The sequence below is a fragment of the Pteropus alecto genome, unplaced genomic scaffold, assembly GCF_000325575.1.
Source record: "Pteropus alecto unplaced genomic scaffold, ASM32557v1 scaffold110, whole genome shotgun sequence".
Classification (NCBI taxonomy): Eukaryota; Metazoa; Chordata; class Mammalia; order Chiroptera; family Pteropodidae; genus Pteropus; species Pteropus alecto.
The window spans coordinates 12,429,559-12,443,300 of record NW_006431920.1 but is presented as its reverse complement, the minus strand read 5'-3'; the positions used below and the strand labels follow the sequence as shown (position 1 = coordinate 12,443,300).

The 13,742-nt window shown below is 39.5% G+C and overlaps 1 protein-coding gene across 4 annotated transcripts in view; it reads left to right on the top strand.

The window, feature by feature from the left end:
* XRCC5 (X-ray repair cross complementing 5) overlaps window positions 1–13,742 on the top strand; it is a 76,993-nt gene that overhangs the window by 29,919 nt on the left and 33,332 nt on the right. For 3 of the 4 annotated variants that reach the window (XR_003044707.1, XR_003044706.1, XR_003044705.1), the window contains exons 14-16: window positions 1,821–2,017; window positions 9,252–9,345; window positions 10,829–10,891. Coding sequence is in view for 1 of the 4 variants with exons in the window: in XM_006906741.3 (XP_006906803.1) it covers window positions 1,821–2,017; window positions 9,252–9,363; window positions 10,837–10,891 (364 nt within the window). In the remaining 3 variants the exon portion in view is untranslated. Of the gene's footprint in view, window positions 1–1,820; window positions 2,018–9,251; window positions 9,364–10,828; window positions 10,892–13,742 lie in introns of all 4 variants that reach the window. The other variant, XM_006906741.3, reaches the window with a different exon arrangement.

Sequence of the window (13,742 nt, the reverse complement as noted above, 5' to 3'; positions counted from 1 at the left end):
AATATCAAATAGAAACTTCCAGAGTGTGAAAGGTAGTCTGCTATGTCGTGTGTTTGATTATTGCTTATATCTTTAGGGCTTTTAAGCTGTTGGAGATATTTTAATGACCTAAGGGAGAGCACTGTGAATTAAGAATTATGCACAGGAAGGTAGGGAGTGCATTCACAGGGCTTGGGGTCATTTTGGTTTCCCCTTTTGCTTCACTTTAAGTAGGTCGATGTTATTAATGCTCAAGGGAAAGTCAGGTAATTAGGAAAGAGGAAAACAGGAGTCAAACTCTGAAATAAATGAATATACTATGGAGAAGAAAGTTGGTGTGTTGAAACAAGAGAGCATCACCTGAAATTTCTAGAGGAAATTGGTACTTAATTCTACCTCTGGGTTTTCTGAATTTGTAGGACATTGATTCTTGAATGATATTTACTGTTTAAGCCTAAGTATCTTTTATTTATCAGAATGGAGGCTTCTAGCTTACATTTCTGTAGGGCGGGAAAACAGTTTATGGGGTGGTATAAGTCATATTTCTATGGTAGGAAACAGTATTTTGAAATTGCAGGAGCTATTCAGCTCTGTTTTTTCTTCAGAATTAGTAATATATAAGTCATTCAAAGATGGGAATAGAAGGAGCCTTGTTTTCCAACCTAATCTCTAGCAATAAAAGAGAAATATCAATGAATTGATAGTTTAATTTTTTCTCTTTCTCTCAGTGGTATCTCACCTTTTTGCTTACCTTCCTATACTCCTTTTACAGTATTTGCTTTTCTGAGCAGAAACCTGTACTGCCAAGGCTTAGCAAACTGAAAGCAGCACAGGTGATTGAATGGAAGTGGCTTGCTGTCCAGATTTCCACTCGTGTGCGTGATGGAGGACCTGCCCTGGCCTCACTCTTGGTGCTGCTTCCTGATACCTCAGGCAACAGCCAGAGAGTCCTAAGAAAGAGCACTTTATTCCTTCAGCGCTTATCTGTTAGGTGCTCATTATGTGCCAGGCACTGTATTCAGTACTTGGAATTCAGCATAAGAGTAAAACTGGAAGAGCCCAGTCGAGCTGGATTGTAGTAAGGAGGAAGGTGGCAGGTGGAGCAATACGGGAGGCATGCAGAGGCTCCGTTACGTACGACTTTAGGATATGGTAAGGAGCTTGTTTTAAGATGACTTTAGCTATAGTAGAACAGTGAAAGTAGATGCAGGGAGACCAGTTAGACGGTGATTGTGGTAACCCACAGAAGAGGTGGTGAGGCCTGGACAAAAGTGGTAGTAGGGGAGATGAACTGAGTTGATGGATTGGTGGAGAATAGCCCAAACTCCACATTTCAGGGAGGTTCAGGACAGACCAGTATTCTCGTCCTCAGATTTCTTTCTGGGACTGAGCATGGGCAGCTCCCCTTTAGCCACCCGTTTCATCCACCCCACATTGTTTTCTAAGATTGAGCAAAGGAGAAAGCACAGTACGCTGAAGGGAGGTAAAAGTTATAATCCCACGTTGTCAGGGGCTCTTGGAATTGTGTATCTTAGAGAATCTTGTATGTTCTCCAAGTAGTTAAAGTATCAGCTTCTTTTTATAAGATGAGGCTCCTTTCCAGGAGGGCTTCAGCTGATAGTGCTGCTAGGCTTGGATCTTTTTTACAGTTGGTTTTAGATGTTATCCATGTTCTGCTAACAAAGGAGGTTCTGGGCCCATCTCTTTGTTCTCATTTATATATGGTAGGAATCACAGAGCCCTCCCAAACTAAACGTGGAGGATCCCTGATCAGAAAAGCATAATGAAACCATGTATGATGTCTACATCTGTATATTAAAAACCTTATACCTTTCCCACAGTGTCTGCTGCACAGAGCTTTACATCCCCAGGAACCTCTGCCCCCAATTCAGCAGCATATTTTGAATATGCTGGATACCCCCACTGAGGTGACAGCTAAATGTCAGATTCCTCTCTCTAAAATAAAGACCCTTTTCCCACTGACTGAAGTCATCAAGAAAAAAGATCAAGTGACTGCTCAGGACATATTCCAAGACAAGTAAGTACTCGATGTAGTTGCATTTGACTGTGGAGTACCTAAGATTGGTGGTAGTCATAGATGGGGTCTGTAATTAACGGTTGCATATAGGTTTCTGGAATCACAGAGGTCATATTTGACCCTTGCATTGAAAATACTGGTTTCTCATATCTGTCCATTGTAAGTATATTTTATCCTTGCTGTTCACCTGGAATGTAGAGCTACCTTCTGGGTTGTTGATTTTTTGATCAGCATCAAATTCTTGATGAATTATATATATAGGAAGGCTAACCAGTTTTTTTTTATATCTAAAATTGAATTTTACCATTTTTAAAGTAGGGTGGTGGGAATGAGAGAAGAGGGGTAAAAGTCACAGGTTTTTCAGTTGGGAGGTTAAGTGTCCAGAGAATATCAGTGATATTTCTGGAAGAAAAATAAGAAAGAGAATGAAGAACATGGCCCTTTAGCTCTGCTGTTACTATGTCAGTGATGTACCTGGTTATACCACCGGCGAGATATTTGTCCTTTAAAGATCGTAAAATGCTTCTCGCATAATCCTTAAATAAAACTTTTAGGTAGCTAGTGATTTTTTTTCCCCTCATCATATTCTTCAGAATCTACATCAATTTCCACTCAAAGCAAAACAGAAAGAAACCATAAGAAACTGGTTTTGATTATCCAGAATCATTTGGGTATATAACATTGATTTTACCAGGTATAGGTTTGGTTATTAGTCGCTTTTCCCCCCAAATCGAAATGGTCTATTCATTCTTTTAGGTTGCATTCTGAGGTCCAGGTTTAGACCACAGTTTTTTTCTTTGATTTCCTTCCCACGGCTGTATCTTTATTGACAAAGTAAAGCTTATTTGTAAATACCCCCTCTGGAGGAGTATTAAGTAATTTCTAGAATCTTTAACAGGGTTCTCTAAATTGTTAATTTAGTGAATTATCTTTTAAGTTGAATAGAAAGCTTTGAACTTTCTATAGCTCTTTAGAGGTTAATACCTCAATGTTTGTGAGAATTGAAAAAAAAAAAAAACCATAGGATTGATCGATTCTATCATGTGCATTCCTAACACATCCTGGCGAGTTTTATGTTTCTCTTTAGTCTCTCATGCCATCTTCTACATAGGAAGACCATCAATAAAAATCCACTTTCCTTCTGCCATTCTCATCTACCTCTATCCCTCTGGATTAGTATTTTCGAACAGTTCAGTAAAATTCTGCATCCTTTCCTTCCCGTGACAGCCTTGCTTTAGTCTCATCGCAGTCGTCTGGCTATTCTCTCCGTGTGTCAAAGCTCCACTTCATGATCTTGATTATCTTCTGCTGCTGTGGGAAAGAAAGGGGTCATTTTCTCCTTCTCCTGTTGATTAAAATGTAAATTAGCTGGTTAAAAAAACACACACCACACAGACCCAGAAGACTTGTTCTGTGATTTGATCCCTGCTGTGATTACACCTTCAGCTCTAATCCTACCATTCACTCAGGAGGCTTGAGTGCTGGCTTCCGTCATGGCTTGTGACATAGCCAAGCTATCTGCCGAGGCCTGAGAATTATCTCACTTACACACACCTCACGCTTCTGTTCTCTATCCTTTCTTCAGAAATCTTAGTCTTTAAGAACTGTGAAAATGATGCATTTAACAAATATTTATCGAGTATCTCCTGTTTTCAAGAAGAATGACTTGGTTCCCTGTGCAAGGTTCTTAAAGCCCTTGATTTTTATGGTATGGTCTCCATAAGGAGAAAAACGTTGCTTACAGCTAGCTACATTTTTTGTGTATATCAGCATCTCTGTATTGAGGATATGTACTTCCAGTGTAAGGGTGAGGGGTTAAGATTGGGGAGTGGGCATATGGCTGTTCAGGAAGTGTCAGAGGCCAAGACAAAGCCCTGAGCAGGGAATCACTAGTTTTCATTCCAGCTTTGTCAATCGTGATCTGATTTTGGTTAACTAATTTTACCTTTATGAGAGTTTCTCCATCTAAAAACAGTCTTATGTCAAGAGATGTTGTAACAATGAAATTTCAGATAATAAAGCACTTTGAACTATTTGGAGGGAAGTCAGTAGTCATAACTGAAAGCAATAACAGTATCATTATTAATAAAAACTTTGAACATTTGATAAGATCTATTCCTGCTAAACCTGTTGAATCCTTTGTGTTAAAGTGATTTCTTTATTTCAGCAGGGTAAGGGCACCATCTGACGTTGTAGTCCAGAAATGTACTAAATATTACCCTTATGATATAAAAGCATTGCTTCCCTTAATGTTGCCAAACACTGTTTGAAATGAAAATGTCATCTCATCTCTTGGACAGGGGACTTGTGTGAGAAATAGGACATCTGAGGTCTAATCCTGCTTGTGTAACTAACTCTTGTGTGATCTTGATTTCTTTTTGTCTCTGTGCAGATAGTGTAAAGTTTTCTATTTTTTCAGGTTCTCTAAGATTCCCCGCCACCTTTCGGTAGCCATCCTCACCTGGTTACTGGTTAAGATATCAGACTTCAGAGTCAGATAGTGTGCGTTGGTCCCCTTGCTCTGCAGTGTGGCCTTAGGCACAGGTTGCTTATCCTCCCTAAGCCTCAATTTCCTCATGAATAAATAGGGATAATAGGAGTATCTGTCTCATAGAGTTGTCATAAGGGTTAATTGAGTAATATGTGCTGTTCACTGTTGTGTCCCTAGAACCCAGCACAATGCCTTACATATTACAAGTATGGTGTTTGTGAAGAAATGATTCACAAAATCCTAGTCATGTCCCTGGCATATTTGTGATGACTATGGCAGTGATGATGATGGCGATGATCATTTTATAGAGAAAATAGAGGTCAGTAGGTGGGAACGCCTCAGTTTTGGGGCCTGTCTTATCTAAAAACACATCTGTATTGCTTCTACCTTTACTTTCTTTCCTGTCTCAGTACCTCTTCCCAAGTTAGTCCTTTCACCTATGTCCTGAGATACCATTCTTCTGCCTCATCTGGTACCTTAGTCCACTAATAATTTCTATATTTTCAGCGTCTCCCTCAGTACTTACTCCTTTCTCTCTACACATTAACATTTTATTTCTTTCCTTTTTTGCCTACAACAAAATAAAATAATCTCCTTGCTTCCTCCTGTCATCTTTCCTTTCATAAGCCAGGCTAATTGGAAGATAGTCTGCACTGTTTCTTTTCCCAGTACTCATTGTCTCCATCTTGTGCCCCCACTGCTGCCCTGAAACTGGTCTTCCAAAAGACACCAACTGCTAAGCTTACTTCAGCTTAGCAGACCTTTTTTTCTTGACCTCTTTGTAGCACTTGACATCGTCAGTTATTCTTCTTGAAACTCGTATATCTTCCTTAACTTGAACTTTTCCAGGTTTGTCTATCTGAACTTTTGACGGCTCCCTCTCACATACCTCTGGGGGCTACTTTTCTTCCCCTCCCAACCTTAAATGTTGGTGTTCTTTAGGCCTCTTGCTCAGAAAAAGCTGGCATTTATTGGACGCAGATAACGTGCTGAGTGCTTTACATGTTTGGAGCCTCTTGGCCATTCTATAAAGTAGGTTCTTTTATTAAATAACCCCATATCAAAGCTGAGGACACTGAGGCTTAGAGAAGATAAGAAGCTTGCCCAAGATCACATCTGGCTGTATTATGAAGTAAGGATTTAAATGTGGACAGTCTGACTCCAGAGCTTGTCCAGAGCTTGTACTCTCAACCAGGATGGCATATTTCCTTAGCAGTGCATGTTTTAAGACCTTTTATTATTTCACATACAATTCTTCAAAAACTACTAAATATATGCTCATTCTAACACGTTTCCATCCTATCCTCTAGATATCTTAAGTGTCTATGGTTACTTCAAGGTCAGTATGTCCAGAAATGACTTCATCATCTTCTTTCTCCTTCTACGCTCCTTTCAAGGATCCTCTCCATGCTATTATTCTCTATTATAGGGAATGACACCTACTTTTCCAGGGAGTCATCACTTGATTTTCCATATCTAATTGGTTTACCAAGTTGTATTAGATTTACCTACTCCTTTTCCTTCAGGTTAGTTTGGTGGCTGATAGCATTGATTTTGGAGTCAGATACATTTGGGTCAAACCCAAGCATCTCCTTCTAATAGTGGTCAAAATTGGCAAGTTGCTCTGTGCCAAGTGGCAGTGACAAATACCTGCCTTCCAGGAGGCTGTATAAGAGAGTGGTTAAGAGTTCAGGATTAATTGTGCACCCTTACTAACTGTGCTCTAATTTAGACAAGATCAAGCCTCTTTCACCCTTGGTTTGCTCATTTGTAAAGAGACAATAGTAATAATTCATAGGGTTGTTGTGAAGTTTAGCTGAGCTATTTTAAATGTGCTTAGCATAGTGATGAGCACATGATAAGCATTAAAAGAAGTTAACTCTAATTAGTGTCACCCACTGCCATTGCTTTCACGTAGGCCTCAATTTAGCCTACTCTACTGAGACAACCCTTTAACTATTTCCCTCATTCTAGTCATATCCCTTTTTAGTCTCTTCTGCATTCTGCATTCTGTTAACATCACTCCCTCGCTAAAATTCTCTAATGAGGTGATTCCTAATCTCTGTGTGTGTGTGTGTGTGTGCGCGTGCACACACACACATGTGAATGGTGAACCCTTTTGATAACCAGATAATAAACTATGAACCCTCTTCCCAGTAAAATATCATAACATACTTAGTTTTGCATATATTTTCAGGGGGTTCACACATTTCTTGATGCCATCCTTGGACCCCTGATTAAAAACCTTTGCTTTGGTCTTTCCATTACCTTCAGCTTAAGATTAAACTCTGTTACACAAATGAGAAAACCCAGATAAGCAGAAAGAAAAGATTTGTTCATAATCCAGCTACCTAGAGAACTGCTTTCTTTCCTCACAGTATGTGTGTGTATAATATAGATATTTTCTATCCTTATCTCTCACTACTTCCTAGCTTGCACCTCATGCCTCAACCAATAGAGCTACTTGCTGTCCCCTCACAGAGATATGCTGCTTACTACAATATTTTGTTAATTGCCTTTTTATATATTTAGCTTTTTTTATTTGGCTGAACTTCTTAAAAGTATTGATTATATATTAATTTTTGTATATTTAGAGTCTACAGCCTAGCTTAGTGGCTGACACATAGTATTAGGTCAATGTTTGGCTAAATAAATGAATTACAAAATTTGTACATATTTATGAAAGAAACTGAGAAAGGAGAACAAACAACAAATTACCAATGGTCCTGACATCAAATTCAGTAGCTCTTAACACTTGTATGTTTACCTTGACCTTGCATGGATAATTTTACTATCCCGGGCTCAGCTTCTTCATAGATAATTTGGGGATGAAAGTCATTGCCCTTTTCCACTTCACATAGAAAGTATGAGTTTATTATATGTTGAACTCCTAATAATGCTATTAAATGATTCTATCTTGAGATTATTAACTATATTAAATTTTCACTACTTTCTGCTTATTTCTGGACCTTCCCTTACCTGCCTCGTTCTAGAGAATTGATATATATAGCTTTTTATCCTTCCTTTCCTGCAGTCTTGGATGGTTTAAGAAATTCTTTATGTGGTTCAGCCTTGTATTCTCACAGAACTTAGCATAGTGCTCCCTATATTTAGTGCTTCTTAATACCATTATATAAGTTAATTTGTACTTTGGAAGAGAAGAAGTGAATAGTTGATATACTCATTATACTTTTCATCACAGTGTTTTCCTGAAGAGCAAACTGAAGATCAGAGAAAAGGATAGTAACTTATTAGACTCTAAACTCTAAATATACTAAAATTAATATGAAATCAATACCTTCAAGAAGCTTTAAGGTTCCAGGGCTAGCGGGTGGCAAAACTAAAAGCAGAATTCAGGTCTTTTGTCTCCAAATCTTTAGCAGTACTATATCTTCTGTCTCATGGGAACAACTGGCAGAGGTTAACTGAAATGGCTGTGACTTTTTTTTGAATGGACTCAAATTATGATGGAATTTCACTCTTTCTTGGGTTTTGTGCATTTTCCCTCCGTTTTTGCCATCAAGGCTTTGTGCATTTCTTATTCTGTTTGAAGGAAAGAGCTCAGGATGACTCATCTCTTAATGTTTCCTGGTCCCCATCCTTCTGTCTCCTGCTTTGCTTCTCAAATTTTTTAGAGGCAAGTGGTAAATGGGAAAGATGACAAGTCATAAACGTTTAATTCATGTTTTTGTGAGGCTCTAATGATTACTTCTGTCCTCGTATCTAGCTGTAAGAGGAGACTCGTTATTGAAATATCACTGAATAAGCCAGTTTATGCCTTATTTTTCTTTGCTTTATTTTTAAGATAACCTCTTCCTAATGCCTCACTGCCTGAAGGTTGGGCTTTTGAACTGAAACATCACATTTAGAAATACTAGATCTTAGTAACTAATTTCTCTTCTCATTCAGCCATTTCTTGACAGCTGTTTTTGCCCCAGATTGATTATTTCTCTGGGAGAAAAATCTTCATTCTCTGTATTCAGCAGCTTAAGGGAGATTATGGGCAGTCTTTGGATTTGATTTCCTTCTCCTTTGCAGTTAACTTGACCTCCTCTTGACTTTAAGGCAGGCTGTTAAAGCCAGAATGTTACTTGAGGCACTTCCGTGGAGTCCTCTTTCCTTACCACACAGATGCTATTGGGCTTGTTAGCATGTTGCCCCAAACAGAATCAGGTTTATAGGAGAACAAATTAAAAGGGTTTTTTTTTTTTTGAAAATGGTTTTATAGTCTGAGATTTCCCTAAGAGCAAGCTCTTGCATATTTAATTAAGGATTGTTTCTTAAGTTTTGACAGCTGTAGGTGGAGGTTTATAAAGCTCTCACATACATGGTGGAGAAGATGGGTTACTAGACGCAAAGGTCTTCTGTGTACTTGGAAAGCTAATAGTTATCAATTCTGAGACAGAAACTAGCAGGTAGCATCTGAAGAGTAAATGGGTTTCTTACTGACATGTTCGGTTTCCATTACCTGTGCTTGCAGTTTCATCTTTTGAGAGGGCTTTGTGATGCAACCGCTAATTATGATTTCTGTACTGCTGTGAAACAAAATCAGGGCTGCTTCTATTGGGTCGTCAGGAGCTCTGAGGCTAGGCAAGGAGGCCATCTCTTTGTAAAGAAGGACTAAGTGTGTCAGCTTGTTTTTGACACTTGAAGAATAAATTTATACTTTTCACATCAGTAGTTGTGAATTTTGTACTGTTTCTTCTGTTTTAAGGAGAAAAAAAACATTTATTTCTTTTTTAGCCATGAAGAAGGACCCACCTCTAAAAAATTCAAGACTGAGGAAGGGGAAGCCCACTTCAGCATCTCCAACTTGGCTGACAGCGGTGTCACCAAGGTAAGCAGAACTTTCTCAGTGTATTCTCCCGCTTCGGGAAGGAGGGGACTTGGGGAGATTGCAACTGTTTTGTTAGTCCTTTAACATATCGCTTTCTCTGGTCTTTGCCAATATACAAACCAGACTCATCCCACTCATCTTTTCTTCCTGTAATTATTGCCATTGAATTACCTATAGAATTATCTTTATGGTACATAGTACATAGAGTACTTTATAATAAATGGAACATGGGGCGTCTCACTGGTAGCCCTTTTTGTAGAGGTTTTTCTGGTTGACTTCATGTCAACCATAGCTTTCTGTTTAGTCAAAATGACAAGATAATTGGAGTTGATGATATGAGTCGTAAGGTCCCAAGTACATAAAATTTAAGAGTACAACCCTTCTATTTTTTTTTCTAATATACAGCTTCAGAACAGGTTTCATAAGTCAGGATTTCCCGAAACCAAGCAGTCTTTGACACTCGAGATCTTTAGTTTGTTGGAAGGTTTTTGGAACTTGAACATATTGCCTTATTGTAAGTGGCATTATTTTGAATTCAGTGGATCTTAAAAATTGTCCCTTACCAGCCAAATACACTAGGAAAAAGAGCACTAGGGCATGCCTTTTTCCTGCCTCAAAAAGAAATGCTCTCAGAAAAACTGCGAAAAAATGATTTAGGTTTTATTTCAGTGTTTTATGGTGAAGGAAAAAAATTATGACCTTATTTGCTCTGAGAGCTTTTCTGACTGCTATACCAGAGCAAACTGGAAACTTTCGTACATTTTGTGCCAAAGTTTACCAGCCATAACAGAACCCCATTGTCTCTCCCCTGTGAGCTGAATGATACTTAGGACTATGAAGGTTGGGATTGGAAGATTAAAGACATAAATATGATCAAAAAGTGCCATATAGTGTGTCAAAGATTTTCATCTTTGCAACTTTCCCTCCTAGCATGGCAGTAAATCTTGATACATGATCTGCTTTTACTTTGGGGACGGGAACATGTTCAGTTTGGACATGTGTGCATATTCTACCAAAGCTTTAATGCCAGAGGGTCAGCAGCAGTCCCCCTAAAAAGGGCAGTTTAATGAACCAAGCATCAGACTGTTATTTCTCATGTCATCTTAGTGGAACAAATATATTCTGAGCTGACCTCACAGTGCAGAATCCTTCCCTTCCTAATTGGTTGGGTATCAGGATGCATAAGCCGTCTGCCACATAAAGCCTTCAAGCTGGGCTGGCTGGCAGCTTGATGGTAATATTTCTGACCCCTCTGGAAAGAAGTCAGCTAGGTAAGTGAAAGTACAGACAGCAGCTTTGGCCACAAGAATCTGCTAGCTTTTAACAGGACCCTGAAAATGAAAGTGAATACAAAGGGTCTTCATTTTGTCTTTGGTTTTATTTTTTAAGAGCATACTTACTACACTGAGCCATCTTGTCTTGCCTGGGGTGTAGCCAAAAAGAGAAGTGATCTGCAGATTTATTGTCTGTGGGTGCATTCTAGGTTGGAAGTTTGCTGAAAACTTCCGTGTTCTAGTGAGGCAGAAGAATGCCACCTTTGAGGAAGGTGAGTGATATGCCATTGACTCTGCATTTAAGGGAAGATATGTAATTAGATTAATGGATTTAAAGTCTAGATTAAGAAGTATAGCCTTCTGTTATAATGCTATCTATAGCAGTTTTTTTTGGTGGATCTTTCTGTTGTCTCTTATTTGTGAGCTCACTGAGACAACATTATGAGCACATGATAGACTCAGCACAGGTCTGCCCAAAGGAGACATAATTTGTAGGTCTCCCTGTTAAGAAAACTGGGCCAGAACCTTGGAGCTTTTAGTTCCGCTCATTGAAGTTGAGCTTGGAGTAAAACATTTTTATGTCATATCTTTGTTTTCTGAGACACATAATTCTTGTTCTAGTCTCATGGGTTTGAGCCCCTTTACAGTCATCCCAGAAAGACCTTGCTGCTGCCCCTAGATTTGATCTTTCTGAAAATAACTACGTCATCACATTTTTCTTATCAACTATAACAGAATTCCATTTAGGCTTGGGCTAGTACTAAAACAGCTTCCAGAGGTGGATAGAGGGTCTTGGACTGACATTCATATACTTCGTTGTGTTCAGATTCCTGCTCATTTACCCTTTAAAGAATGACAATTGGCACTTGTAATCCTGCAGATTTGTGTATACTGCAGTATTTATTATTGCTGCCCAGGGTCAGGCCTGTCTGAGCTGTGTTCTCTATGACTGTTTGTGTTAATGTGTGCACAGAACTTTCTCTTCCAACTTCTTGGCATTTTAAGGAGAGAAATGACTCCTCATTGCCTAGGACGCTATACCTTTTTAGTTTAATCATCTACAGTACCTAGCATAAGTCTAGAGTACTTTACTATTTAAAGTCTGCGAATCCCGGAAAAATGCCTGGAACTGCTATGCTGTTTACCAAAGGCAGTCTTAACCACCTAAGCCTCAGAGAGAGCCTATAATCAGGCCAAATCCTGTCAGCAAGAACACTGAAGCCATGTGTATGAGACTTTCCTGAGGGACACCAGCTCTTTCATCATAGTGATGTGCATTCTTTCAGGTGGGGTATGTATGTATGTTTTGTGTTTTGACATCAGAAAAGCAGTGGTTTTTTTTTTTTGCCCTGTTAACAATTGCCATTTAGAAGGAAAGCTTTTGAGCTTTAACACAAAACAGAGCTATATCTAAATAGAGGAAAGAAATTTAGACTTTAAAAGACAGCTTTCCAAAAGGATGAAAATAGTACTTCAGAAATGATTGAAGGTTTTCACAGAATTGTACCTGTGCTGTTGTCTGTTTGGCTGCAAATTGTGACTCTGTGTTTGGATGAGGTCGGAAACACTACTGTGACCAGTCAGTGAACTCTGTGGTCTTTGATGATACTGTGTTTTTAAAGAAGGATTATGACCTTCTTAGCTTTTTATTATAGGTCGTCAGTTACTTCGACTGGTCTCCCTGGTTGATGTAGGCATGGTCTCTTCAGGGACTGAGTCCAGCATCATCACCATTATGAAGGTAGCTGCTAGTTATTTAGTTTCTAGGGGTTCAGGTCATTGTGCTAGCTCTTTATACTCTTTGTCTCAATTACCCAACATAGCAATCCTGCAGAGTTACATGAACAAGCGGAAAAAAATGTTAAAGCTTTGACAGCTAGTATCAGAATTTCCTGAAAAAGAATTATTTTAATTGGGAAAATACTTTGATAAGTGCTTAGGGTAGAAACAGAGTCTCTGTCCCCAGGCTTGGTTGTTGACCAGTTCTCGAGTTCAGAGGAGTGAGAAGCTACTAGTATCATTAAAGTAGAAAAACCAGAGCTTAGGAGAAGAGGAGCTGAGGAGAAAAGGTGTAACAGGTAAGAGGGTGTCAGCACCGAGCTGATGGAGAAGGGAAGGTTTTGGTGGTGAGATGCCCAGTTGGAAGAACGCACAAGGGCCCAACATGAGGATGAAACAGCAGACACCAACTTTATTGTGGGGAGCGCGCATCTGCTCTAATTTTCTGCTGCTCCCTTTCTTGTGCTCCCCTTCTGCTCCTCAGGGGACCACATGGGCTCCACACATATCAGAGTACAATAGTGGCATTCAGCCACACATGCATGGTACATATTTTACGCGCAGGCACCCTACTACACTAATGTAACATTCTAAATCCAGGGTCCTATTCCTTGCCGTGAGCCTGGATCACAGCCAGACCTGGGACCAGCCAGGCCTGGGACCCACAGAAGGGAGTGCAGTGTTCCCAAATCATGACTGCAGATATTCAGTGTCAGTAAAACTGTTCGTTGGTTTGAGTTCTTTGGGGAAGAAGGTAAAGAGGCAGAGTTGTGGGTCTTGAATTACTTCAGGCAGAGCAGGAAAAGTAACAGAGCACAGGAGGCCAGACTCTGAAGGGATCATGAGAGTGAATGCCTGAGAATTTGTTCACATCTTAGGAAAACATATTTCCCATAGGCCATAGAATTGGGGATGTGAAGCAGTCTTGTATAAATAACAAGGGCAGTAGAAGGTCATGAATTTTAAACCTTATGCCTGTAGCTAGGACTCTTGTTGAGTAGACTTTCCTTTTATGTTGAATGTGACTGAGTCCTGGTGCATTGGTAATGTTGTGGTGGTGAATGTCCCTCTTCCTCTGTCTAGGACTTGGTTAGTCAGAGCTCTCATAAAAGCAAGCTTTCTGTAGAGCCGTGGGAAAATGGGACTGCCCACTTATTAGCACCTAATTCTATTTTGTGGTCCTGACTTGACTTCCTTTCTCTTCAAGCTTCAGAAACTTTGTTTCCTCATTACTTTTCCTACCTTTGTTGTTCTGCTTAGGCATCTCTTTAACTAAGGCCCTTTGTGAGCCAAGGCTTACTTTCTCTGGCAGCCCAAAGTACTCCTCCAGTCTTTAAACTGCCT